This window comes from Ochlerotatus camptorhynchus, unplaced genomic scaffold (genome assembly GCF_037179485.1).
Source record: "Ochlerotatus camptorhynchus isolate MF236.1 unplaced genomic scaffold, CSIRO-AGI_Acam_v1.1 ptg000475l, whole genome shotgun sequence".
Classification (NCBI taxonomy): domain Eukaryota; kingdom Metazoa; phylum Arthropoda; class Insecta; order Diptera; family Culicidae; genus Ochlerotatus; species Ochlerotatus camptorhynchus.
This window is the reverse complement of record NW_027040961.1, coordinates 571473-597703: the sequence shown is the minus strand read 5'-3', so window position 1 is coordinate 597703 and position 26231 is coordinate 571473. Positions and strand designations below refer to the sequence as shown.

General features: G+C 38.8%; 1 protein-coding gene across 1 annotated transcript in view; it reads left to right on the top strand.

The window, feature by feature from the left end:
* vlc (vulcan) overlaps positions 1 to 26231 on the top strand; it is a 140654-nt gene that overhangs the window by 68503 nt on the left and 45920 nt on the right. Inside the window, exon 3 of the mRNA XM_065235375.1 lies at positions 13552 to 14494. Within this exon, the coding sequence (XP_065091447.1) occupies positions 14425 to 14494 (70 nt within the window). The 5' untranslated portion in view covers positions 13552 to 14424. The remainder of the gene's footprint in view (positions 1 to 13551; positions 14495 to 26231) is intronic.

The following is a 26231-nucleotide window of genomic DNA, read 5'->3' as shown; positions in this document are numbered from 1 at the left end:
TGCATTGCTTTGTGTAGTGCAGATATCTTCATTGGACCGTAGTGTCATGTGCGACGAAAAATCCGAAAAATATTTTTAACGTAATGCCTTGGAGAGTCCAAAAATGGCCATCATCATGGCTGATATACCCTTTCACTTCAAGTTTTCCAGAGCACACATCTCGTACGCTGTTGCATCTTCGCTCATGAAATTGAAACTCCTGCAGTAAATGGGGAGTTCCAGTTTCATTGTTGTATGTTTTGTGGGAGCTGATATTTGTGCTCTTGAAAGAAATAAGGTTTCCACAGCGATTCACCTTAAATCAAGACTATTATATTTCAGTCGTTTTCTGTGTTTTCCAATTATAAGGTTCATTTATATGACCTATAAAAAAGGAAAGTTATTTCGAATTTCGACTCTCCCAAAACCCTCTGGCTGCACCCGGAAGCAATTTCCGACTCTCTTCAGAAGTTTCTTCCAAATACTCCAGGATGTTTTGTACCAGCGTTTCGAGGAAGTCTATTTCGTCTTCCTTTGGAAGTTTCTCCATTAGCTAGTTCCGGAGGATATTTCCGGCTTCTATTGAGAGGTTTTCTCGAGCTTCTCCACGCTTTGCCTGAAAATGGCCACTCCTAGAATTTTCTTCTGATGTCTAAACCTTTCTGACTTCCTCTGGATTTTTCGTCAGACTAGTAATTTCAGCACTGTTCGAACCCAGATATGTAAGGTAAGCTTTGAGTAAATCGATTTAGATTTACACACAGAGGGAAAAAGGAGCATCCTCCTCCCCTCTTGTCACAGATTGTCACATTTTCCTCGACCTCCCTCCACACTGGCCCAGAAGTGCTTGGAACTACACAGAAGTTCAACGGATTGCTCGGAAGCTCAAGGTTTTTTTTCGGAAGATCCGTGGACTTCTCGAAATTTCAACGAACTTTTCGAAAGTTCTATGAGTTTCTCGGATATTCTACGGACTTCTAAGAAGATCTACGGTCCTTTCAGATATTCTACTGATTTTTGAAAGCTCTACGAATTTCTCAATTGTTCAACGAACTTTTCAAAAGCTCTGCAGACTTCTCGAAAGTTCTATGGTATTTTCGGAAGATCTACAGACTTCTTGGAACGTCTATGGACTTCTTGAAAGTTTAACGGACTTTTCGGAAGTTCTACGGTTTACTCGGATGTTTATTTGTTATGTTTGCATCAACAGACTGGAAATAGTCCCAATGATGAGTTGAAAAAAAAAGTACAGATTATACAGACTACATATACTACAGTCACAAACGAAAATAATAAGGAAAGCATTGTCAAGTTACTAAAAATGTATAAGTCAAAAAATTTACACTTAACTGTTGGGCGTCAAGTGCCTTCGGTCAGCAAAAAAGGCAGAGAATCTGCGGCGAAGCATATTCCGTGTCAAGTGGAAACCGAACATCGACGCTACTCGGTTGAACACTCGCTGCAAGCCGTAAATAGCGCTCCCTAAGCTATAATTAGTTCGAAGAAGTGGAAGTCTTAACATAAGATTGTGAATCACTTGACCTTCTGAAAGCAAAATTGTCAAATTTTTTATGTCATATACAAACTTTACCAGCTCTTCTTGCATCTTACAAATAAAAATTAACATTATAGTATAGTATAATGAACAATTGCAAGCCTGCCTTAAACTACAGCTAATCCTTTTTTTTAAACGTTTTTCTCAATTTTAAAATCATAACTGTCACGTGACTCGTTGAAACGTTGACAACAAACATCAAGTAGAATATTTTTTCTGCAAAGTGTACGATGTTGAGGTATACGGAGAAAATCATTTTGACGCGTATGTCTAATAGAAACATTGAAATTAAGCTGTCCAAGAAGTTCAGAACAATCAACATTGTTGCTCAGAAAGTCTAATCGTTGCAGAAGTATCGCACACCTGTCGTGCTCTACCCTATTCGATGGCTTAAACTAAATGGAACGATTTTTTGCCATTGAAAATGCATGATAATCTCAAGCGTGAGATTCGTTTTGCAGATTCGCATGTGAGATTTGAGAATAAATTTCCGAACATTGGTCCTGAGAACTCCGGGTGTAGATCGAGATATATTCCAGTGTGGGTTTTCTAGCCTAAAGGTAGGTAATATTCCATACAAATGACTTCCTCTTTGTAACAAGAAGGCTTGCAAAAGATGAGTTGAACATAAGCTGGGTCACAAATCATAGTTGATTCGTGAGGTGGTCACTAGGTCAATTCCTCCTTAAATTAAACTCTTAAATTTACTTAAATTTACTCTGCTAACATTTCCTTCGAAGTTCTTTAAATTTCTAGTTTTCTAGAAAGTCCTTTGGGTTTATTCATAATGCGCTCTGTATTTATGTTTATAGACCAATGCCACGCTGAATAGCTAAACAAAATATGAAGTTTTAACACGACCTTCGTCGGCATTTTTAATAAAAAAATGGCTGAATTTTGGCAGAAATATGAATGACTGCCCATAACAAACAATTATGCAAAGTTTCATGCAAATCGGAGAACATCGAGTCTGATCGAATCGTTATTTGGCGTGAAACTGCTCTAAAATTCTTTTGAATTTATTAGGTCGTCTTTTGGATATTTCTGTTATTAGCCTAAGTGATTTGTTTTTGTTTTCCAAGCCTTAGGCCAGTCCTTCTCCGGACAATGATATGAATTATTGATTTACTTACAGTAGACAGAAACGAAAATCGATTTTTTATAAATTGTCATATAAGGGCCCAAGCAAAATCGCAGTCGTTCTCTTTCCCGTTCTGCATCTCATCAACACAGTGGGAGTATCGAGAAATGTACTGAATATTCAGCAATACGACGCTCGCGTTACAAGATTTATCTGCTCCGGTTCTTACCCGGTTCAGGATTGGTCGTCATCGTCTCTCGAAAGTGTGGGCCACAAACGAAGCAAGTTTCACCACGCGCTTGGTGTTTACACTAAAAGCTATTGGCGCACTTCACTCTATACATCTCCCGACCCGGGGGGATCCTATCTATGGGTTGGAGTGGGCTTTCCCGTCGGATAGTTTAGGAGACAGGCATATTAATTCTTCTCGTGTATCGACTCTTCGAGGTTTTCTCATTGTTCCGAGACAACGGTCTCGTCGATTGCGTCAACACCATGGGTGGTTGTGGTGGTAGGTGGTGTAGAACAACTCTTGCGTAGATTATGAATGAAACTGAAAGCCACATGGGTTGCATTGCGTGTTCTGTCCGTGGTTGCTCTTCCTGTTGGCTGTCGTGATGACCACCACGGCATTGTTGTTTTTGCTGCGATGATGACCACATGCAATGCATTGCATGCGATCTTTATCGATTTTTTTTCCATTGACATTTAGTTTTGTTTGTCGTTGTGGAACAATTCGGTACGGTTCCGTATCGCACAGTGATCTCATAGCTGTATATCCCCGCAACCATGCGTTCGATTTAGATAAACTTCACTCTCCGTAATCGTGTGACCTGGCTGGAGATGATTTAAGAAAAAAGTAAAGCTGTTGATTAGGCGTAGACGTTGTGCATCGTGAGCACTTGATTGTACTGCAACTGGGTGAAGATAATCGCAAAAGTGCAACCGGAACACACGCAACTATGTATGCGTGTTATTATTATACACTATAAAGCCGGTGGCGTGGCTATCAAGCGAGATGAGCAAAGATACGTCATCTTATATTTCAATAATCGAGTGTAAATGATGATGATGGCGATGCGGTTGATGCGGACATGACGCGATGATGATCATGTGAGTGTAGTAATGGCAGCGTTAAGTAAATAATTACCATTTTAAGGAGGCCACTGGTGGTGCCTGTTGCCTGTGTGTGAATTTTCTGCAGCAGTAAGCGCGTGCCGGGCCGGTGTGGTCATGACATAATTTTTTTTCCCCTGATTATTATTCACTCGCAGAGATCATTATTTGATTGGCGAGATGGGAACTTGTTTGAAATACGGTTTGGTTCCACCCAAAAACGTTGAGGTTTTTGTCACATGCAGCAAAAGTGCATCCAAGAAGCAATCTCGACAGTTGATCCAAAAATAGAGCACTTTATTTTTAATCTAAATCTTCGGCTTAAACTCTCTCGAGAGCTTGTGCACTGGTGGTATACCGCTGCTGCTCGAGGAATTCTAATAGAGTGGTTCTTATGGTTGCATGCTAGTGCTAGCTCAACCGACTGAAGAGCATCTCCATAATGAGAAACTGCATTTATCTTACGCGTTTCGGAGCGGTGCGTGGTATGTTCGCGTCGACGGTGATGATGGTTAATGTTGCTTTCTTTTCCCTAAATCCCGCCAGAGAAGCTAATACTAGTTGATGGCAGTCCAAAGTGCGGTCTAAATTTATGTCGGCTATTTGTGACTCCCCTCTGTTCTGTTGAGGTACTTTGGTGCGCGTGTTATCGACGAGGAAGAACTTGGAATCGACTACGGTGAGATTAGTATTGAAATTACATTGCATGTTTCAGCTATTATGGGATTCTATAAATTTTAAAATTGCTTGCTCCAAAGAATGTGTGGTGGAAAGGATGAATGAGTACGGTGTGTGAAGTTTTCGTGCAAATGTCGAATTAATCGAAACGGCATCAAAACAATGAAACTTATATTAAAACAACACTTTGAGAACTGTTAAGGACTTTAAAGAATCGATTAGTAATAGGCTTTGATGGAAATGAATGGAGTGAAAAAGATTTGAGTGCCTACTGGTTATTCAAGGCTTGTTTTAACGGCGTGTTAATGTGCTACTTTTGAACTTATAAAAATATTTAAAAAATCCAGTTTTTGTCATCAATTGCTCCATACAAACTTTGAAGAAGATGCTTCCCAAGACACAATTTTAGCTGCAGACTAACTTATACCGGCAAAACATTGCTGTATAAGTCTAGTTTTACCCGTTAAAGTGTTTCGCTGTGAGATCCTTATTCTCGTAACAACTTTGAAACTTTATGCTCACAAATATCAGTTCCACGACACGTAGCACAATGAAACTATTACTCCACGTTTGCTGTACTGCAGCATACATGAAGTAGCAATTTCATTGTAATTGAAAATTCGAAGTGGAAGTGCATGCATAGACTACGTGGTGGCCATTTGTGGACTCTACAAGGATTCAACTTAAGCTATTATGCATCTAAAATTGCTATTAGGGTTCTGCAAATTCCTCACACAAGTACACTCCAAATAGAACTTCTAATGAACGATAACATAAATGAAGGTTTCATCATAGATGCAATGCGACCTAACAGGCTGACAACTCTACTAGGAAAACATGTAGAATCGGGAAAATAGGAAATTTTATTAATAAGATAACCGGGAAAATGTCGAGAATTTAAAAGTTCAACAGAAAAATCATCTTGAAACAAAATATGTGAAATTTTATTCGTTGGGATTTGCGCTTATTAAAAAAAAAACCCGTTTCCAACTTGGTGTTTTTTTTTTTTCGTTTTTGGCCATTTTGACGCTTATAGGACATTGTGGTGTTTTGACCTGTCTAACTCTTTCTATGACTGTTTGGTTTAAGCGTTTTTGCGTTTTTAGGTGATTTTGACTATTTTAAATCCATTTTGGTGTTGTTGGCTGCTTGTGGATTTTTGGGATTGTTTTTAATATTTTTTGCGTTTTAAAGTCATTTTGGTTTTTTAAGACGGTTTCTTCAACTTATAACCTGTTGTTTATTGTTTGTCGTCTCCCACATCTTGGGGCGATTTTGGTGTTGTAAGGCTATTTTAGAATTTAAACCTCTAGCACCCATTGTCACCATCTGGGAAAAATGGTATCGGACCGGAACTTATCAAAATGGGCCCGGATAAGTTGGCCACTTGTCTGCACCGAGTGATAGTCAGGATCTGGGATACAGAACAGCTATCGAAGGAGTGGAAAGAGGGAGTAATATGCCCAGTATATAAAAAAGGCGACAAACTAGAATGTGAGCGATCACTATTCTTAACGTGGCCTACAAAGTGCTTTCCCAGATCATCTTTCGCCGTTTATCGCCGCTAGCAAGCAGATTTGTGGGAAGTTATCAAGCCGGTTTTGTGAACGGGCGATCGACAACGGACCAAATCTTTACGTTACGGCAGATCCTCCAAAAGTGTCGTGAATATCAAGTCCTTACCCACCACCTATTCATCGATTTCAAGGCCGCTTATGATACTATTGACCGTGAAGAGCTATGGAAGATTATGGACGAGAACGGTTTTTCCGGGAAGCTGACCAGACTAATCAGGGCTACGATGGATGGTGTACAGTGCTGCGTGACTCGTTTGAAACTCGCAAAGGACTTCGACAAGACGATGGTCTTTCCTGCCTCCTGTTCAACATTGGAGGCTGAAACGTGAGGCAGAGAAGGTTGGTTTAAAGGTGAATACGTCGAAGACAAAGTATCTGTTAGCTGGATGAACCGAGCGGGATAGGGCTCGCATAGGCAGAAGCGTGACAATCGACGGGGATGAGTTTGAGGTGGTGGATGAATTTGTGTACCTCGGATCATTCTAACCGGAAGTCGTGCTTACTACGGACTCCTCATGACCCTGAGGTCGGATAAACCTTACCTCCGTACTAAATGTACCATGTACAAGACGCTGATAAGACCGGTACGGGACGTAAACGATGCTCGAGGAGAACCTGCAAGCACTGGGTGTTTTCGAACGACGAGTGCTTAGGACCATCTTTGGCGGGGTATGAGAAAACGATGTATGGAGGCGAAGGATGAACCACGAGCTGGCGCAACTCTATAGCGAACCCTGTATCCAGGAAGTTGCGAAAGCTGGAGGAGTACGATGGGCGGGACACGTTTTAAGAATGCCGGACAACAATCCCGCAAAAATGGTTTTAACCTCGAATCTGGCCGCTACAAGACGAAGAGGAGCACAGCGAGCAAGGTGGTTAGACTAAGTGGAGCAGGATCTTGGAAGTGTGGGACGGTCAAGAAATTGGAGACAAGCAGCCACGGGCCGAGTGAATTGGCGTAACATTGTGATGCAGGTACAATCCTGAAGGATTTCGGACCAGGATAAGTAAGTTACCCATTGTCACCTGATGGTTGCTAAAAATGCTATATTTCTCTACTTTTAATTCAGAGTTGGAAGGGAATGTTATACTAATATCAACATCAAGCTTTGGTGCGATAATGCATTAGCTAGAGAAAGTTCTGAAGACGATAGATAGATAGTTCCGCTAGAGTACGGCAGTGTGGAAATTGAACAGAAGTTGAAATTGAGCGAAAGGCCCATTAATGCGACAATACTGTACTGTACCTAGCTCATACTTTGATGTATGGGGAGATTCGAGGTATGTCCTCAAATTCACAGGCAAAAGAGTGCGCGTTTGACATGCTCATATACTGTCTGCGGCAGTGGAAGTCCTCTCATCCATCAAAGCTTGAATTAGGTGTGAATTAGAGTGCGTATTTTACGTTATTTCCAAGATTTTAAGTTTTGGTTTTGAGAAATGTTGAAGTGATTTTGAGGTTTTTATTATGGTTTTCCATGGCCACTTTGGCGTTTTAACGTCAGATTACTAAACGAATTAGGAGCTAGTAAAATAAACACCCAAAAATCTGTTTTGGTATTTAAATGAAACAGTGTCCTATTAACGGTAGGGCGATGGTGGGCTAAAGCCCAATTTGCCGTGGGCATATTTCCTACCGATTTACAAAGATTAACAAAGGACCAACTATTGGCGGTTTCTGTTAACATAGTTTTTGTTCCCACTGCCTAGAAGACACTCCATTCTATCTTTTGAATTGAGCGTCCTAGGAAGATGCACACTTAGAAAAATTGATGTAAATTTAGGTGCTCTGAGACTGACATATACGAGCGTCAATTTTGACATAAAATTGAGTCATGTAAGACGCGAAATTTAGTTCAATCAAACATATTTTCGAACTTTTCAGTCTCGGAGCGCTTAATTTTACATGATATGTTTGTTTACGTCTCCTCCTTTATGTCAAAGATGGATTCCGTCACGTGTAAGATTAGGTATTTCTAAGTGTGTGGGTTGAGTTTTGCATTGAATAATATTGAGAAATGCTACCCAAAACATCAAAGACCTGTGATTTACAAAAAGCAGATCTACATTTAAAAAATACCCAGGGTTGCCAGTGAGTTGTCATTTTGAAATTCCCGGGTTTTCCCGCTGCTTATCTTAAAAATTTCGCGGTTGTTCATATTCAGCAAGAAACAAAAGTATTCAGTCAACTTGGGATTTAAGAACATTTCCAAGATGGGTTTCGACATATGTTTAGAGCCTTTGACTATTTTTGAACAAATCAATCTGGCACTGAGAGAATATTCAAAATATGGGATCTTAAAAAAAAAAAGATCTCAGATATCCCTCCTGAATTTTTTTCTAGGCTTTAGAGCTTTAAAGAACTTTCAGGGATCTAACTTCTGAGAATACCTGGGTAAATTTAAAAGATTTAAAGTGTTAATTTATTTAAAAAAAAACGCTGTAGACGATACCTAAACAATCAATGAAATTTTTTTTAAAGGAACTGTCCATAATTCCAAGTCCATTTTGAGATATAGTTCAAAGAAATTCTGAGGTGAATTCCAAGGAGGAGAGGAAAGGAAGTTCTGAATTGAATTAATAATTTTGTCAAGCTTCTGCATTAATTTTCCATCAGATGTCACTGCTGTTGTTTGCGGTGACTTCTATCGGAAACTACACATAATTTGTTTTCCTATAATTGTTCACAGAGGACAGCACAGTACAAAACATGTCTGATACCTCTATATATGCATTTAGATTAACATCCGAAGTCCCTCCCTTTTTACACATTCTGCACACAAAATATCTCACCCCTCAGAGAATTCCCCGCCAATTTTTATGTATTGGGCGGGGCAGAAAGTATATTTTGTGCAGAATATGAAAAAAGGATTGACTTCAAAAATGTTAAGCTATCTGCATAAATAGAGGTACCAGACATGTTTTGTAGTGACAGGTACTCTATTTTGTAATCTGTGAAAGGGAAATCACAAATCGAGTGTCATCAAAATACATGGCATGTTCAGAGATTGAGCTCGTGAGAGAGAATTTTCTATCTCAAATTTGATTTTTTGGCTCTCTAGGGACTGGTAGTAAAGCAGGTAAAACTGTATGGGGAAAAATCATTTTTATTTAATTGTAGCTTGTTTAACAATAATTTCCGGGAAAAAACTGAACGACAAAGTTCCTGACTAATTTCCTTAGGCTGTCGTTCATTTTTTTGACCTGAATATGCACCGAAAGCGAATTATTCCCACTTCTCTCAAATTCTATATGGGGATTTTTATCACTTCCTACCAGCTGAACAGCGCCATCTCTGTAGAAAATGGCCGGACGATATGATTAATTCCTAAGTTATTCTGAAGAGACTTGTATTTGAATCGTGTAGAAGATATCAGATGAATTTTAAGGAGTATTAAAAGAGATTTATTAACATACGAAGATTCAGAAAGGAACTGCAAGGGATTTCTAAAGATAGGGAAAATGTATGTAATGTCGGCCTAAGTGTCCCTAATTTGGGCCCATACATAAATTCAGCAATCGACTAAATTTTTAATAGCAACCAAAAATATACATTAGTACCGTCCCAATGACGCGTTCATCTAGATACAATTGATAAATAGCTAATTTTTAGTGATGGGCCCAATCTTAGATCCATAGGCCATTTCCCCTAGTTCAAAAAAATTAAGCATAATTAAATTAAATTAAATTCTTAGGAATGTTTCAGGAAAATGCAAACGGTAATTTCAAGGGATTTCTGATAATAATCCCATACAATTGTGGAGAAGTGTTTTTAGATTTAATTTAATTGAGAAGAAATTCAAAGGGATTTAATAATTGAAACATGTAGTTGCAATGGAATTTTCGGAAGATTTCAAGGTAATTCTTAGGTGAATTAGGAATTCTAAAGAAAATTCCAAAGTAATTATGAGGAGAGTAGCTAGGGAATTTACTGGTAAGTTTAAGAGGGAAGCGGACGTCATTAAGTTAATGGAAATTCACAAGCATTTTTTTGGTTTAAAACCAAAATTCTGTCAATGAAAATTTTCATGAACGTAATTCTGGTTTTGTGCTTTTGAAAATTAATTACATCCCCTTTCACTTTAAGGATAATTTCATGGTAATTCTGAACCATTTTAGAGCAACACGAAAAAACATAAACCATCATTTTGTCATTTCAACTATATATCCTACAACTGGGCTCTACGGATGCCAACATTTAGCCAGGTAATGTATCTTTAAGTTTCTAGAACATCAAGATCTGAACTCCAGGATGATTTGGGGAATCTTAGATATTTTGTTATCACAAATATATACCTGCCCTGATGTAATGAGCTCTTACAAAGCTCTCTGGAGTCGTACATATTGTCGACATATCGAGAAACACTTTATTTAGCATGTAGAACTTAAAGATCAATTCTTCGGGATGGTTTGAAGATCTAATTGTGCCACATATTTGCTGTAGTTTTTTCCCTCTGTTTGGAACCTAACACCACTGCGACCAGTAATTTGATCTATTGTAGGGATCAAGGGATATGTCCTTAGTTTAGTGCATGTCGTATTACTCCATCACTATTGAGAAATGATGAAGTATTCGGTTTAGATACAGTTGTCATCCTTGCCTTCATCGCAAGGAATCGATTCTAATTGAAAGGTCCCGCTATGTATACCCTTCGGAATGTTGAAACACCCTCCAAAGGCGTGCCCCTTTGTCAGTCAAAATTGAATTCCTTTGCAACAAAATTAAGGAATGACACCGATAATGACCATGCATCAAAACCCTAGTCTTAACCACTTCAAACTATGGAACAACGAATAGAAGATTAGGAATCACATAGGTGAACTCATTTATTCCTTGTTTCAAGATCATTTTCGGTGAACAAAGAAAAGTTTCATCACTATCAACAAGGCATGAAAAGTAACAAGGACTAAGATGTGTTCCTTTGATTACTGAAAGATCCTGCTCCCCTACTTTGAAGTAGTCAAGACTAGGAATCGCTGGTAGATCTTACATCCCGTAACGTACCACGAAAAGGTGATCTACCCGCGTTACGGGGCATTTGCTGTTGTTGATTTCATCAAGGATTTTTGAAAACATATCTTTGCTTAACATCTCTTTTGAGTCTCTGTTGATATTTTAAAAATAGAGGTCTAAACTTCAGAATAATTTGGATGTCCTAATATTATAGCTAAATTCTAATAAAAAGCGCTAAAAGTTCCTTAAAATATGCCTTAGAAAATATTGGAACTCGGACAATTAAACTTGCTGAAAAGGGCATTCTCTTTCGATATCCGATAGCTTGCTTCCATCTCAGCAGCATTCGCATCCAGCACCTTGAAGAAAATGTAAATTTCTCTCAATGATGGTCTCGCACTTCCATTTTGGCAGTCAAAAAACGTACGTATCATCAAATTTAATTTGCTTCACCGACCGACCGACGAACTGCATGTAATGAAAAAATCACTCGGGATAATAGCCTTTAGCGGCAATATCAGCGCGTGATATTTCACCATGTTATTGAAACCAGCATTTGAAACGCCAAAATTCAAGTGTGAACTGCTAAAATTACGTGGCTCGATTTTGAACTCTACGAGATCTGGAACGTTATGTTGAGTTTATTGTAATAAGGTAGGTTATATATTTTTTTCAATTATTACTAAATATGAGGGGGAATTATTTCGAGTCAGCTTCACTTTTTCATGTGTATTCGAAAAAAAATGCTTTCTTCGACCTTTTAAAAATAGTGTTAGAAGTTGGACTTGCTCATATTATGAGATCTTCATATTATGCTCATGAAGATCGTGAACCATGAAAAATAGACCAGGGCCCCCAAAGGTAGTAAAGAGGGCCCTGGGGCTTAATCACGGAATCATTTGAATTTCTTGATCTAAGTTTTCTAGATATTTCTAGATAACCTTAAGTTTAGATATTTCCGAAAGCCAAAACTTGGGACCAATGGCCTAAATATTGCATCTATTCATCTGAGTCCTCAAGTCGTCGGAGTTTCAAGAGTCCCGCTACTTGTGTCCACTTTCTTCAGAACTTGTTGTTATGCTCGTAAAGTTTTTGATGTTCTATGTTACACACGTATGTGCCAATCACTGACACCAGTGAGGTGACTCCAGAAATGGCATCTACATATCGAACCCATCAAAACCAAGGTTGCAAAATCTCATTTCAGCTAAAACAATGTTTTTTTTTTAATTATGAAATAATTAGATGCCATGATCATATTTTGAATTGGTAGGATACAAGAAGAGGCTGCAAAGAATGTGTTTGACATATTAAATCTGTTTATTTCACTTCATGAGAGTCTCAATCAGCGATTTTTCACACACTCGCTAACTCACTCACTCACTCACTCAGCGATCAGCAAATCGCTGATTGTGACTCATAGAAAGTAAAATTTACAGGTTTTATGTTTCAAACGCATACTTTGTAACCTCTTCTTTTAAGTTACAAGTAAAACATGCCATCATACCATGTTTTGGTTTTATTATTCCGAAAAACATTATTTTAGCTGAAATGAGTATTTGCAACCTTGATCAAAACATGGGCTGGTACCAACGGTCTTGGCTGGTATTGAACCCAGGCCCACTAGAGCTTATGAAGTTTGCTAGGCTTTCCTTGGGAATTCTTCGGGCTTGTAATGAAAATTTAGTGGAATTGTTCCATACTTTTACCTGATTATCTCTGAATCTGGTTCTCTAGTCTTACGCTCGGAGTTCTTTGGTATGTTGAGGAAGTTCATTTGACTATCATAGAAATTTGCTCAACCTACTCAAGTTTTCGTTTTGGACTAGAGATAAACGAGAAACGTGTTGTCAAAAACGGAACAATTTGAATAGAGACCATGAATGCTGTAAAATCAATAAATTGGAAACACACAGGACTTCGATTTGGGATGTAGAATTTTTTAATGTCATCTTGAATTTTGAAGCTAAAATGTGATCAATTATGGTAATTTCCAAGATGGACGAGATAATTTCCCATTCTAAAAGATCTTCAACCACATCGAGACTCAGGACGATCGTTTCTAGTGTGATGTACTTTATAATCGATCGCTTTACATTTTTTTGATTTTGAGGACCCCACTTTAAATGCCAGGAAGAATGAAAACGATTTTGCCCTCATCCAGGATAGGTACAACATTTTCAATACAAACTGATTTGATTGATTTTTTCTGCTATTTCGAGACAATTTGCATGCGATTTGGTTCAAAATTCAGATCACACGATCAAAACTAGAGACGAATTAAAATCGCGTAAAAACAGAATTGAGTGTATAATTGTTTCAATTCCATAATCTCAGTTCAAACCATAATAATCGAAGTTCTGCAACTGCGGGACTTCTATTCAGCTTCACTTTTCAACAGAAACCAGTGGAAAAGAGTCGAAAGACTTGATAGTAATTCCAACTTAGTCCAATCTTAATGATCACAGTCCCAACGAACTGAATAAGAATCCTCCCCCTACAGTTCAAGTCGGTTTCGACAGATTCACCGAAACGTTACTACGCCAACCGCAAGCACTAATGATCACGAGATGTTTCATTTATGTGTTTTTATTTCTTTTCCCATTTCCAGCGAGCATAGACAACGGCCGGCGGAAGGCAGGCAGCAGAAGAGGGATTGCTGCACCGTGCACTAATCCACCAAGTTCGTCTGCTGATTCGTGTCGCCCCAAGCCGGAGGGCGGATAGCTTGCACTCAGCAGTCTGTAGGTAACGCTACAAGCAGCAACAGCATCAGCAGAGCTCTAAACTGAGAATGTTCAATTATAGACAATGTGTGACTGGCAGTCAACGGCAGCAACGCCGACAGTAGAAGCAGTGCTCGAAATCCATCCGCAGAAGTAGGAGGATTGCTGGAGGTCTGGATTCCTAGTGTACTTGGACCGAAATCGGATGTATGGAATTGGAAGTGCGAAAAAAAAGAAGAAAGAACAAAGTTGGCGAGTTGTCAAAATACAGTGCTTGTGGGATTTCTCTGCATTATTTATTATTTATGTTTTGAGAGTGTTTTGAAAGTGTAGCACCAGCAGTTTTGCTTATGTTGGAGTACCAACTAGTTTAGAGTGAAAATTGGATCGAATGAAGTGTGCAAAAAAATTGATTAGTGGCGCGATTTGAAGTGATTCAAGTGCGAAGAGTGTGTTGAACGTGATTTGAATTTTTCATTAGTCCAATCGAGAATGGTGCTTCCCGTCTATTTGCATTGAGCAAAGTGGGGCGATAAATTTCGGATCGTATTCTTGAAGACGAGATTTTCCGGTGTGTGTGGTGGTGAGTGCTTTTAGGGCCCTGCCTAGATAGATTGTCTTGAATCAGTGCCAAATCCTAGTGGAAACAAAGTTGCAGTGCACCACAACGAGCAGATCAGATCAGCAGCGCATCCGGTAGACCGCGGACGACGGAGTACAAGGGGGGCAGGCTTCTATCCGGAGTCCTCGTGCGGAATATGGATAGAAGTGTAGATTCTATTGGTAGTTGTTCACTCGATGTAGATGCCGATTCGACGGACTTTTCAGGTGAGTGTGGGTATGGAGCATGGTGAATTTTGGTTATCTGTTATTTATTTTGGCAGCTTGCGAAGTATTTTTTTGCTGGCAGATTGCATTGGACTAATTGCCTTCAGCATTTATAGTAGGGCTAGCTGGAGAAAATAGTTCTGAAAGTAGGTTGAAAAACGGCTTCGGCCCCCCATACACCCTATTCAAAGCATGGGGTAAACAATAGCTTACAACGCTAATTTTTTGCAGCAAGCTTGCAAATGCTCATTACAACTAAAATGGTATTTTTCGGATTTATGAAGCTATGAGATATTTCAATGATAATTCTTATTTACAAGATGCATGAAAAGTAGGTAAAGTGTGTGTATGACACATAAAACCTGTCAATTTAGCTTTCAGAGGGTCACAATAGCGATTAGCTGTAACGATGATCAACGCGATGAGCGAGCAATCAGCGATCATAAAATCGCTAATTGTGACCTTCTGAAAGCAAAATTGTCAAAATTTTTATGTCATACACAAACTTTACCACCTCGTCTTGCTTCTTACAAATAAAAAATATCATTATAGTATCCCATAGTTTCATAATTACGAAAACTAGCATTTTAGCTGTAATGAGCAATTGCTTCACATCATAGAGCATATTTTGAATAGATTTCTGATTAATTTTCTTTAGAAAAAAGTAGAAGGGTCTGTGTCTAGAGGCACGAACGGAAGCTTTACGTAGGACCGCTATTGGACGGAACAAATCAAGCCAAACATTACATTAGGTCCTAAGTAACATTGATCGATTCTCTTCATCGACTTTCTCTTTCGTTTATAACTTGAGCACATAACCGTTTCTTGATCTGGTTGACGTATTAAATGCTACATAAAAGCTTCTTTTATCGATCTGTGAGCTGAAAATAAGTGGGAATATCTTTACACGGCCTTGGGGATGCAAAGATAAAGTCGACGAAGAGAATCTGTCAATGTTACTTAGGACCTAATGCAATGTTCAGCTTGAAATATGTTGAGCATTTAGTTCTTTTAATTGATCAATAATCTATTAACTTAACTCCTTCCGTTTTTGAATTGGTGGCCCTGAAAAGGGCCGGTTGTTTTTCGAATGGTGGCCCTGAGAGGGCCCGTTATTTGTTTTTTTTATCTGGTGTCCTTTTGATCGTTTGGGACGGCTACCATGTTTTTTTTTTGTTTTTTTATTATAGTCACTTTAACGCTCTTGGGTCATTCGTGACTTGTCCGGGGTGAGATTTGAACTCGTGACTTTGGCGTGAGAGGTATGGATGCTAACCACTACGCCAGGGTCGCCCCCTCCCCGGCTACCATGTAGCTGATGAACAAATATTGATTATTGATACCTGTAATTTTGAAAGTTTGTGACAAAATTCTCAATTGTGATATTACTACTTACCTGTATCAGTAAGTATAAGCCGAAAGTAAGAGAAATAGGTTATGAATACTGTACATCTAAAAAATGTAGCGCAAAGGCCGCGAGTGATCGGAACAAACGTGTTTGCTCTTATTTTTTTTAATTATTCTAAAATCTATTATCTTAACTCCTTCTGTATTTGAATGGAGAACTAACACGAAATGCATAAACGTGCTACCAATTGACGTCTGCGGGAAGGTTTAGAGCTGGATGATTTACGCAAGTTTACTCAATGATCCAAAGTTGATAGTGATTTTCCGAACACTGCTATTGGCACTGATTGATGATTCTTTGCTGTTATTTCTCTCCATGGTTCAAAAATATTTCAATTTTGTGAACCTGTTTTACCCACCATCTAGAGATCTTAAAAGAAATTCTATAGCGTAGAAATATAGTGGCCCTGAAGAAGGCCATTTGAGATCCAAGAGATTGACATGCTGGTACTTTCGGGTTGACCTGCTTACACCATTGAACAGCGGTTGAAATTTTTTCAGGTGATCAATGTTGTAGTCAGCCTAACGGAACGACTGCAGTGGAACGTCCAAAAGATAGTGAAGCTACGCAGAGAGCCTCCGATGTCCGCGTCCTTCAGGGTCCTACCAAATTTGTTGTGGCCATATCCGTCGCAAATGAAACTGCCATTTTGGGTCGAAGCGAACAAACTGGTGTACTTAGGTATCTTCAGAGACAGCGTGCTCAGTTGGCTTTCCTGGCAGCATCATTACACAGGTGCCGCTGGTATTGCTTCTCATTCCGATGTCCACGTACACTTCCTGGGTCTTTCAAATTAAGTTGTGACGACTGGCATCACAGCTAATGGAATTGCAACTGATCACGTTCACTGAATTACAGTCTGTTCACATTTGCAGAATAGCTAATTAGGTCTCTCCTTTTTGGAGTATTTTTCGTCAGAGCGTTCCTAGTTGCAAGTATATGGCAGCATTCACACCAGACCAAGACGTGCTCCGACCAGCATTGAATTGGATTGTTATGAAAGAACAACTAGCACTACTTAACTCTTTCACACCAGTGCCTACAGGATGACTGCGACCCAGTAATGCTGCCTATTGCGGGAAGCCTTTCCTCCGGTCGATGTGGGTGCATTCGTCGTCGTCTTCGTATTGGTGCGATGCGTGCTGTTCCACTCTTACGTCATGCCCGATCTGTTCGTTGCTCGAAAGTAAATGACAAAAAAAAAATTGGCAATCGTTTTTATAACCGCTGCTTTTCTCCTCCCTTCCATTCATTGGTGAAATTGTGAGCGGTCAACCGAGCGGTGAGCTCGCTCATCTGAGCATGGGCAATGTGTCGTGTGTTCGATTTGCGCTCTATCGTTACGTCCGTGTTTGGGATTTTTCGGTACATGTCTGAATTTTGATTTTTCAATGTGACCCCCAGTATGGAAATTAAAGACGTAGACCTACGTCAAAACCCCTTGCTTAGCCGTTATCCACTCTACTTTCAGAACTATTTTGCGATATAGCATCCAGGAAAAATGTACAAGAGAGTCATAAACTGCACACATTATGGTTAAACCAATATTGTCTCCTGCTAGTCTTTCTGTAAATGCTGAAGGTAATTAGTCAAATTCAAGCTGCCAGCAAGCCCCCAGCAAAAAAACCCCAGCCTAGTTTTTGGTCTAAAGAAGATAAAACTATATAGAAAGTATGTTTTTTTTTCTATAATTTCCCTTCTATAATAAATCGCTTGAAATGTTTGTTGAAATTTCTCCAAAACACTTTTATCAAAAAAAGTAGACAAATAGCGGAAATGGATGTAATGCAGGCATGATTGCCCCTTAGTTGGGCCCATACATAAATATAGCAATCGACTAAATTTTTAATAGCGACCAAAAATATCCATAAGTATCGTCCCAACGCGTTCATCTAGATAAAATTCATAAATAGTTGACTTTTAGCGATTGACCCAATCTTAGATTCATAGGCCAACATTAGAGCCATTTCCCCTATGTCGAGGATTATTGCTCTGAAGACATCAATATAATTTTTCGCAGAAATTTTTAAGAGTACATGGGTTTTACTTATACAAACGTAAAAGATTGATAACTTTTTGCACAGAAGTCGACTCGATTTGCTGTCTTGGACAAAGTAGTTCTGCATAGTTTGTACAATCAATCTTAGTCTCAGGCTAAATGGGCAAAATTGAGCAATGCATGAATTTTTGACAATAAAATTATGGGGTTAGAAGGAAAGGGGTGTAAGTGACTTTGATCGATTTCCTTCATCGACTTTCTCTTTCGTTAATAATTCAGCTGCAAACACATCCCTTGATTCGTGTGCCATTCTGGATGCTAGATGAAAACCTCCTTTATCAAACTATGTGGCAGAAATAGTGCAAAATCTGTTTATAAAGCTGTGGCTATCAAAAGAGAAAATTGATGACGAGAATCGATCAAAGTCACTAACACTTCTTTCCTTCTAACCCCCTCAAATTAAATTTTTTCCGATACTATCTTTAATGTTCTCCCACAAATCATAAACAAATTCTTTCAAATATGATACAGTTTTTGGAGGAATCAATGCAACCGTTCCCTACCAGTTGCAAGGACGTGGCCAGGACAATCCTCAACTGTTGGAGAGGGATATGTCTTTATCTGGGAGATAGTAATTATTACCTATTTACTATCTGTCCAGTAATAGATATCCGCCTTGCTCTTAATAGTTTTGATTTCGTAGCACCTACGATATTGTGCAACTTGATCGATGCTAATGCTAATTCTAATGCTAATCAATACAACTAGAATGGGCAGTGGGTAGTAAGGGGATGTGATCCGCCACACAAACTTGACCGGCGCTAGTGTCCATAGTTCCGGGTGTAGGTCTTCTAAATATTCCTTCTTTCTTAGCTCCTCTAATAGAAAAGGTGCTAAAAGAGGGGCTTTATTCTAAAAGTTCTGAAAAAAAAGCAAAAGAAAATGGGGTGCACAATTCTCCACCTATTTTTAGCGAAATTTTGCAATTGATCCTTCCAATCAATTCTCCCATTCAGTCCGATTGCGTTCGGTCTAGTGATCCTAAAAATGACTCATCTACTTTTTGTATCTTCTATCAAAGACAACATATCAAGAAGACCGCCAGTCTTCTCTTCTTTTTTCTCATACGCCCGGTATAAGACAGGCAGCATTGCGTTATTTACAGCCCCCAATGGGGTAAATTCTACGAACGAATCCATAGAATCTAACCTTAGAAGAGAGGTTTACGTAGCTCTTAGCTCAAAGCGCAGCGCTACTGTATTTATCTCTTGGATTCTGGCAAAGTTGCCAGTCTTGTCGATATGATGTATTCGCTTTCTTATAATCACTCCACACACTGGGCTGATTCTTATTCAAGTATTATTAGCTGACCCTTAATTGTGGGGTGACTTTACAACGTTAAACTTTAAAAATGATTCCTGTAGTTTAGATACTGGGGCCTCATAGCCTAGTCAGTAAAGGCACGGTATTACCAAGCCGGAGGAGGTGGGTTCGATTCCCGGTCCGGTCGAGGGAATCTTTCGAGTTGGAAATTTGCTCAACTTCCCTGGGCATAGAGTATAATTGCAATAAGCTTGAAATGCGAACAACAAGAAGAAGAAGAAGTCTTGATTCTGAAGATGTTTTAACCACAAATAACTTTATAAATTTAAGCGCAGTCGCACTTTCATTTTTTACCGAATATATAAAAAAAACGGGGATTTATTTAGATTTGTACCGGGAAAGCCGAGAAAAAATCGGGATTTTTTAATTGAAAACTCACTGGCCACCCTGTTGTGATCATTTTGGCCTTACAACATCTATATTCAGAATTGGTGGGTCGCGAGTTAGCATTTTTAAAAGTGGGTCGCAGTCAACGAAAGTAGGCCTGACTCAACACATACACATATCGGATGTCTACGACGTTACGTCGGATAAAACCTAATACCCAAGGTCTTGGCGGTGAAAGTAGACACGTGTCAACAGAAACATAGATATGTTATCTACCGTCATACCCAAGTCTTTAATAGACGTGGTGCACTGAAGATAAGCTTACTCGAAATGGATAGTGATATATAATTTCAGGGTGGCAACTTAATCAAGAAAATCTGGAAAACCTGGAAATAGTTGGGATTTTATTTTTACCGGAAAAAACGGTAAATATTATGTCATCATTTATTTTAATAAACTGCTCAAAACTAATCAATTCGTTCAAAATAGAACTTCTACGCGGTTAAACTGCCGCTATTCGCATAACAGTTCCATTTTCTGTAGATTTCCTATCTACATGGGACTGTTGTAAGTAGCGGCAGTAAATGTTTCTTGCAAATTTAACAACATTTACCTAAAGTAAGTAATGTTTGTTTTGATTCGCTATGAAAGTTTGACGTTCGTGGATTTTCCTATGTTTCGAGGGGTGCATCGATTAGCTTGGGCCCGAAGAGAGTACCAGAGCTGAGCCAAAAAGTTGAGCACGTTTCTTAGGGACCTCTAGTCTTAGAGTTACCTCTATGGTTCTGCTGCTGCCGGCCCAAGTAACAATTTGAGTTTTATGAGGGTTCTGTAGAACATGATTTAGACTTGTAGAATGCGATAAAACCTCGATAAAACTTGCAATGTTACTTGGGAGTTCCGAGTCACCTTCTTGGTAGAGTAAACGCTCGTTCGGTTGCCTTCTAGAATCCACCTATGACTATTTTGCTGCTTGAATGAATTCACCCATAATTGATAATTGATTATTCACCCAAAATCGGTTTAAATACTTATTTTGCCAAAACGCAAGAAATATCAAAAATAATAATAATTCAAAGTAAGAGCAAGAGTTGCAATATCTTCTGATGTAGAATCAAATAAAAACACACTTTAATCGTGAAGACTAGAATTTCTATGAAATTTAAAACTACTACGTGCAAGACAAGAGCTAGATTTTAGAGAACTTTAAATAATATGGGTAAAAGTGCTCGAATTTATAAACATTTAAATTTTACAGATTTTTACAGAAATCTGTAAATTTTTACCGAAATTTCAACAGCTGAACGTTCGGTAAACAGTTTCACAGATTTCCTGTACTTTTTCACAAGTATCTGTGATTTTTTTACAGATCTCTGTAAAAAAGTACAGGAAAACTGTAAAACTGTTTACCGAACGTTCAGCTGTTGAGATTTCGGTAAAATTTTACAGAAATCTGTGAAATAATCTTAGTGTGTTTACAGAGCCGAGGATTCTTGTTCTTGTATAGTGAAAATCTTAAAACTATAGTCAAAAGGTATAACACAATAAACACGTTATCTTCCGCTATCCAATAAGCCTCCTGCACCAGAACGGGAGCCGCTTCCAGTGGTTTCATTGTATGACAGATTCGCCAACGGGGGTCAGAGCACTTCCATTGCAGCAATGGACGCAAAACGTTGCCAGCACTCACACATTCATCACGAAACGGTTGCTGCCGAGTAAACAGACGATCGCGTGACACACATTGAGAGTGATCTGCTCTTGTCGACAGCCGAGTGAATGCTCAACCAGGAATGTTCTAATCTGCTAATAGTCAACATTTTGCTCTTACTAGCGTTAACTAAGCGCAAACGTCACCAGTTATTGACCGTATCTAGATGCTTCTGCATTCGTGGTAAGACCGTAAGCAGAAGCACAAATCGTTTAAGGATCAATAACCATTGGGCACACATTGCGTCTCATGTTCTGAATCGGACGAGATCAAGCTTCACGTAAGCGGATATGACACCGATAAAGGATGAACACAAACAGTCAACTCAGGCATAACATTTGATAACGGCACAAAAGCATTTGTAAACAAACTTTCTAAGGCCCTTTACACGCGAACCAAAGTACGCCCACGCAAACAATACCACTTTCGGAAAGGTGAAAGTTGCCCCTATCCGATGATGTTGTTGGTTTGCGTGGACGTACTTAGGTTCGCGTGTAAAGGGCCTTAGAAAGTTTGTTTACAAATGCTTTTGTGCCGTTATCAAATGTTATGCCTGAACTATCCAAAAATGAAAGCCAATACACGAGGTCTATCCATCTCCGGAAGAACTTTTGCTCAACTCAACTTCTTTAAGTATCATCTCTAGACTCTTAGAATAGAATTTCCCATGCCCATATTGGTATATGTTACCAACATTGGAAAGTGTTAAAATGGAACATATTGGTATTTATATTTGGATGTTAGGACAAGTGTTTACTGATCCTGACAAACTATGTGTCTCTCAAATTCTCTGTTTTGGAGCTATCTACCGTGACAGACTTAAGTAAACACACCTGTATAACAATGAATAGCAATGATGTCATGTCTCATCCATATGACAAATCAAATCTGCCGGGACCAATAAAACCACTTCTCATCTCATTAGCAAAAAAAATCACCCAAAGCAGTCTCAGAGTTGACCACGACCGCGAACAAGTCAAGTTGAATGAAAATGCCCAAAAAGTGCTCACAGTCCAGTGTAACTCATCGCGTAGGCGCTTCGTCAAGAAAGAAAAAATAACATTCACATCACGTTTGAACGACAGTTTGATTTTAGTAACAAAAAAAAAATCCGACTTTTGCTTTCAATATCGCAGCACAAGTATTTTGCGCTTCAGCACCCGTATGGCATTCGACCTTCTGGAAACCATTGAAGGAAAGTACTGCCTGTCGTCGGAGTTGTAGAAGTTATTTCATTCAATTATTTTGTGCTGCAAATTAGTTATGGTGTCGGCTTCCGCCTTTCGGCCAACATGTTCTTGCTGGGAGTTCTCAAGTTCGAGGTCTTTAATCGTGGATACATTGTTTTGTTGCTTAATTCCGTCGCAAACGGTCCATTGTGTAGGTGTCAGTTTTATGATGCGCGGTTAGACGAAGGATTTTCACCTGCCGGAACGAAGTTGAATCAAATTTGGAAGTTGAATTCGAAACTCACTCATCGGTAAATGCCAAAAACACGTCCAACGTTTTACCGTCCAATCCGCTATTCCCTGTTTTGATCGCTTCATTCTTATCACTATACATTTTTAAAAATAGAAGCCTCGCGCATTCTACCACGGCGCACCGTAAACATGCCAGTTTATAAATATTTATGAAATTTTTCTCGCGGGTTTCCTGTTTTGCGTGCTGAGAACCAAAGTAGCTGGCATGCTGGAATTATGTATACCGTAAAATGGGGTAACATTGATGATTTTTTAAAGTATATTCTAAATATTTACTCAAATTTTATTTTTTTAAAACAAGTACTGAGGATGACTCTACGACTCTACGATCGTTAGTAATATGTTTAACGAAAATTATTGCATTTGCATTATTTTTTTAGTCTTGTGACCGAACATCAGTATTTTGATTTGGGGTTACTTTGATAATGCTCAATGAATGTTGACAAACATGCGTGAATCTCAATCAATTTAGTTCAAGAAATATTGAACTTTGATTTAGTATAATAATCAGAAACACCATAAGCAATAATAAGACAACATTGAATTTGTGATGGCTCTGTCAGAAATACATTTCATTAGTGATGGTTTCAGTGTTTTTTTCAAACAGGCAAAAAGCAAGAAAATTGTTTTTCAATATGTTTGGCAAACATGTAACACAAACTATATAAAAACTATATGCGATATCAAGGGAAATGCCCCAGCTACAATATTGAACTAATGTTTCTAATTCGAAAAAAAGGCAGAGAGTAAATTGAATCATTATATTTTACTATCAAAGCTACCCGCATTATCAAAGATACTGCGTTTTACGGTAATTGTGTCGGCTCCCCCTTCTAAACATAGCAAGAATCTAATTTGATGGATTTCTACGAAATGTCGCGCCAATTGTACAAAATATGCCTCACCTTGGCAGGGCTATTACGTGAACATTTTTTTCAACCTCATACGGTCAGCAGCGGCTAGGCCTACTGTCAAGCTGCATCACCGGTCGTGAACTTTCCTTTGAGTGCATTTTAAAATGTCCACATCGCACTCCGTTGTTTACTGATGACATCGTCGTCGTCGTTGTCGTCGCTTGTTGATGACTGGTGCGTGCGGTATGCATTTCTTGTATATGTCATATAAATGGAGACGAGTGGGTTTGGAACTTGATATGGTGGGCTTTATTTAGGTAACATTGGCTGGGAAATTGAAATTTATTTGGTTGTGACAGCTTGGTTTATCAAAAAATGTTTTCAAATATACAATATGCGCCATCAGGGTGGGTCAAGCTTGTACGGTGGATCGCAATTCCCTGTTTCCCACTGCTCTTCCGATATGGATTGACGGCTTTGGTTATGATCTGGACTTGCGGGAGAATTTTAAATTTTGTTTGGAAAAAGGTATTGGAAGCGAAGCGAAATTTTTGGCGATCAAATTAATAGAATTTGATCGCCAAAAATTAAAATATTGCTCAAATTTCATCAAATTCCAAAAATAGATTGGGAATACTATGCAGCCTAGTTGAGCGTTATCAGACCGATGCAATCTACACCGACCTATCAGCAGCATTTGACATGATCAATCACGCTGCCTGTCACCATCGCTAAAATGAAACGGCTAGGGATTAATGGATGTCTACTATCTTGGTTCCAGCCGTATTTTATCGAGCGCCAACTCAGAGTGTCTATTGATGATTACAATTCGATCGCTTTCCCAGCAACTTCAGGTATTCCTCAAGGAAGTCACCTCGGGCCAATAATGTTCTTAATTTATTTCAACGAATGTGAACTTTGAACCTTGTTTTTCTTTCGCTGACGATCTTGAGGTTTTTCTCAAGATTCAATCCCATGCTGATGCTATGTTCCTACAAAATCAGATTGATAGATTCTGTGACTGGTGTGACTTGAACCGCATGACAGTACCCCCTAACAAGTGCTCGATAATCACCTTCTCTCGCAAAAAAGAGCCCTTAAAGTTCAATTACATACTCCTGGTATTTCAGTAAGTTACGTGAAGGAACTGGACTCACAACTGACGTTAAAACAGCACATTTCATTCATGGTAGACAAAGCTTCCAGATCTTTGGGGTTTATCTTTAGGATAGCTAAGGATTTCACTGACGAGTGCTGCCTTAAATCGTAATACTGTTCCCTAGTACGAACTACATTAGAATATGGTGCAGCTGTTTGGAACCCTTTTTATCATAATGGAGTTGAACGAATCGAGTCAGTTCAACGCAGAATCAGTCGGTACGCACTTCGGCGATTACCGTGGCGTAATCCCCTATGAAGCACGTTGTTCATTAGTACACCTAGAACTTCTCTAAACTCGTCGCGACACTCTAAGAGCTATGTTTGTTGCTGATGTAAAATGAACATCAATGTACAATAAACTGATGCAAAATTTGAAATTTTCGCTCCACAGTGCTCAAACGGTTCCAAATTGCGCCCCCAAAATTTGAACTCATTTAGTTAAAAACTGACTTGGCACAAACCATTTGAAGTTTATATGGGAAGTACTACCGAAAAACCATAATTTCGGTTCAAATCTATCTAAAAATTCACCAGTTTTCTCTAATTTAGAAAATGATAGCTGAGCTTGTTGAAAATTTTCTCAGCTACAAGTTTGTTCAAGACCACTTTTCGATCAAATGTAAGGAACAAAAATTATTAATGATTCAAGTCACTGATGTCTTATGATTGTGCTCAATCAACTGTTCAGCAGGCAACATTAGTGTTTATGGCGCGTAGAATAGAGGAAAAAAATCATGGCTACTATGTCACACTGCAGAATACAGTGTTGCCTACAATACAGTTGCTTAATCTTGCCATAAGATTATCAATCTCGTAAACAATTAATAACTATTTAATTTGACGTTTGGCTGAAAAATGATTTTCTGCAAAGCTGCAGCTGATAAAATTTCTCATAAGTATAGAAATAGAATTTATTTACAGTGCAATATGTTAAAAGGCTGAACAAAAAATTTTGTTTTTCCATAGTAATTTCCATATAAACTTCAAATGGTTTGTGCCAAGTCAGTTTCTTTTCAAATGAGTTTAAACTTTCGGAGGCTAATCAGGACCCGATTTGAAACCGTTTGAACACTGTGGAGCGAAAATTTCAAATTTTGCATCAGTCTAATGTGCATTGTTCAGCCTAGGTCCTTGCGAAACAATCAGATGCTTCGCTTGCCACTTATTAGAACTAATCACGGCATGCATAGCGCTACCATCTGTCTTCAAAGATTATTCAGCAGAGTTGCATCTGTATTTGACTTTCACATGCCACGTGAGTTACTGCGACGAAAATTTACCGCTCTATTTTCTTGGAGAACAAATCGTAACGAGTAGTTTAAAAAAATTTAGTATATTTTTTATTATGTATATGACAGTCACTAGTGTTAGCTAACCGTCATTGGGCCATGAGCCTGTTGATGCAAAAATTAA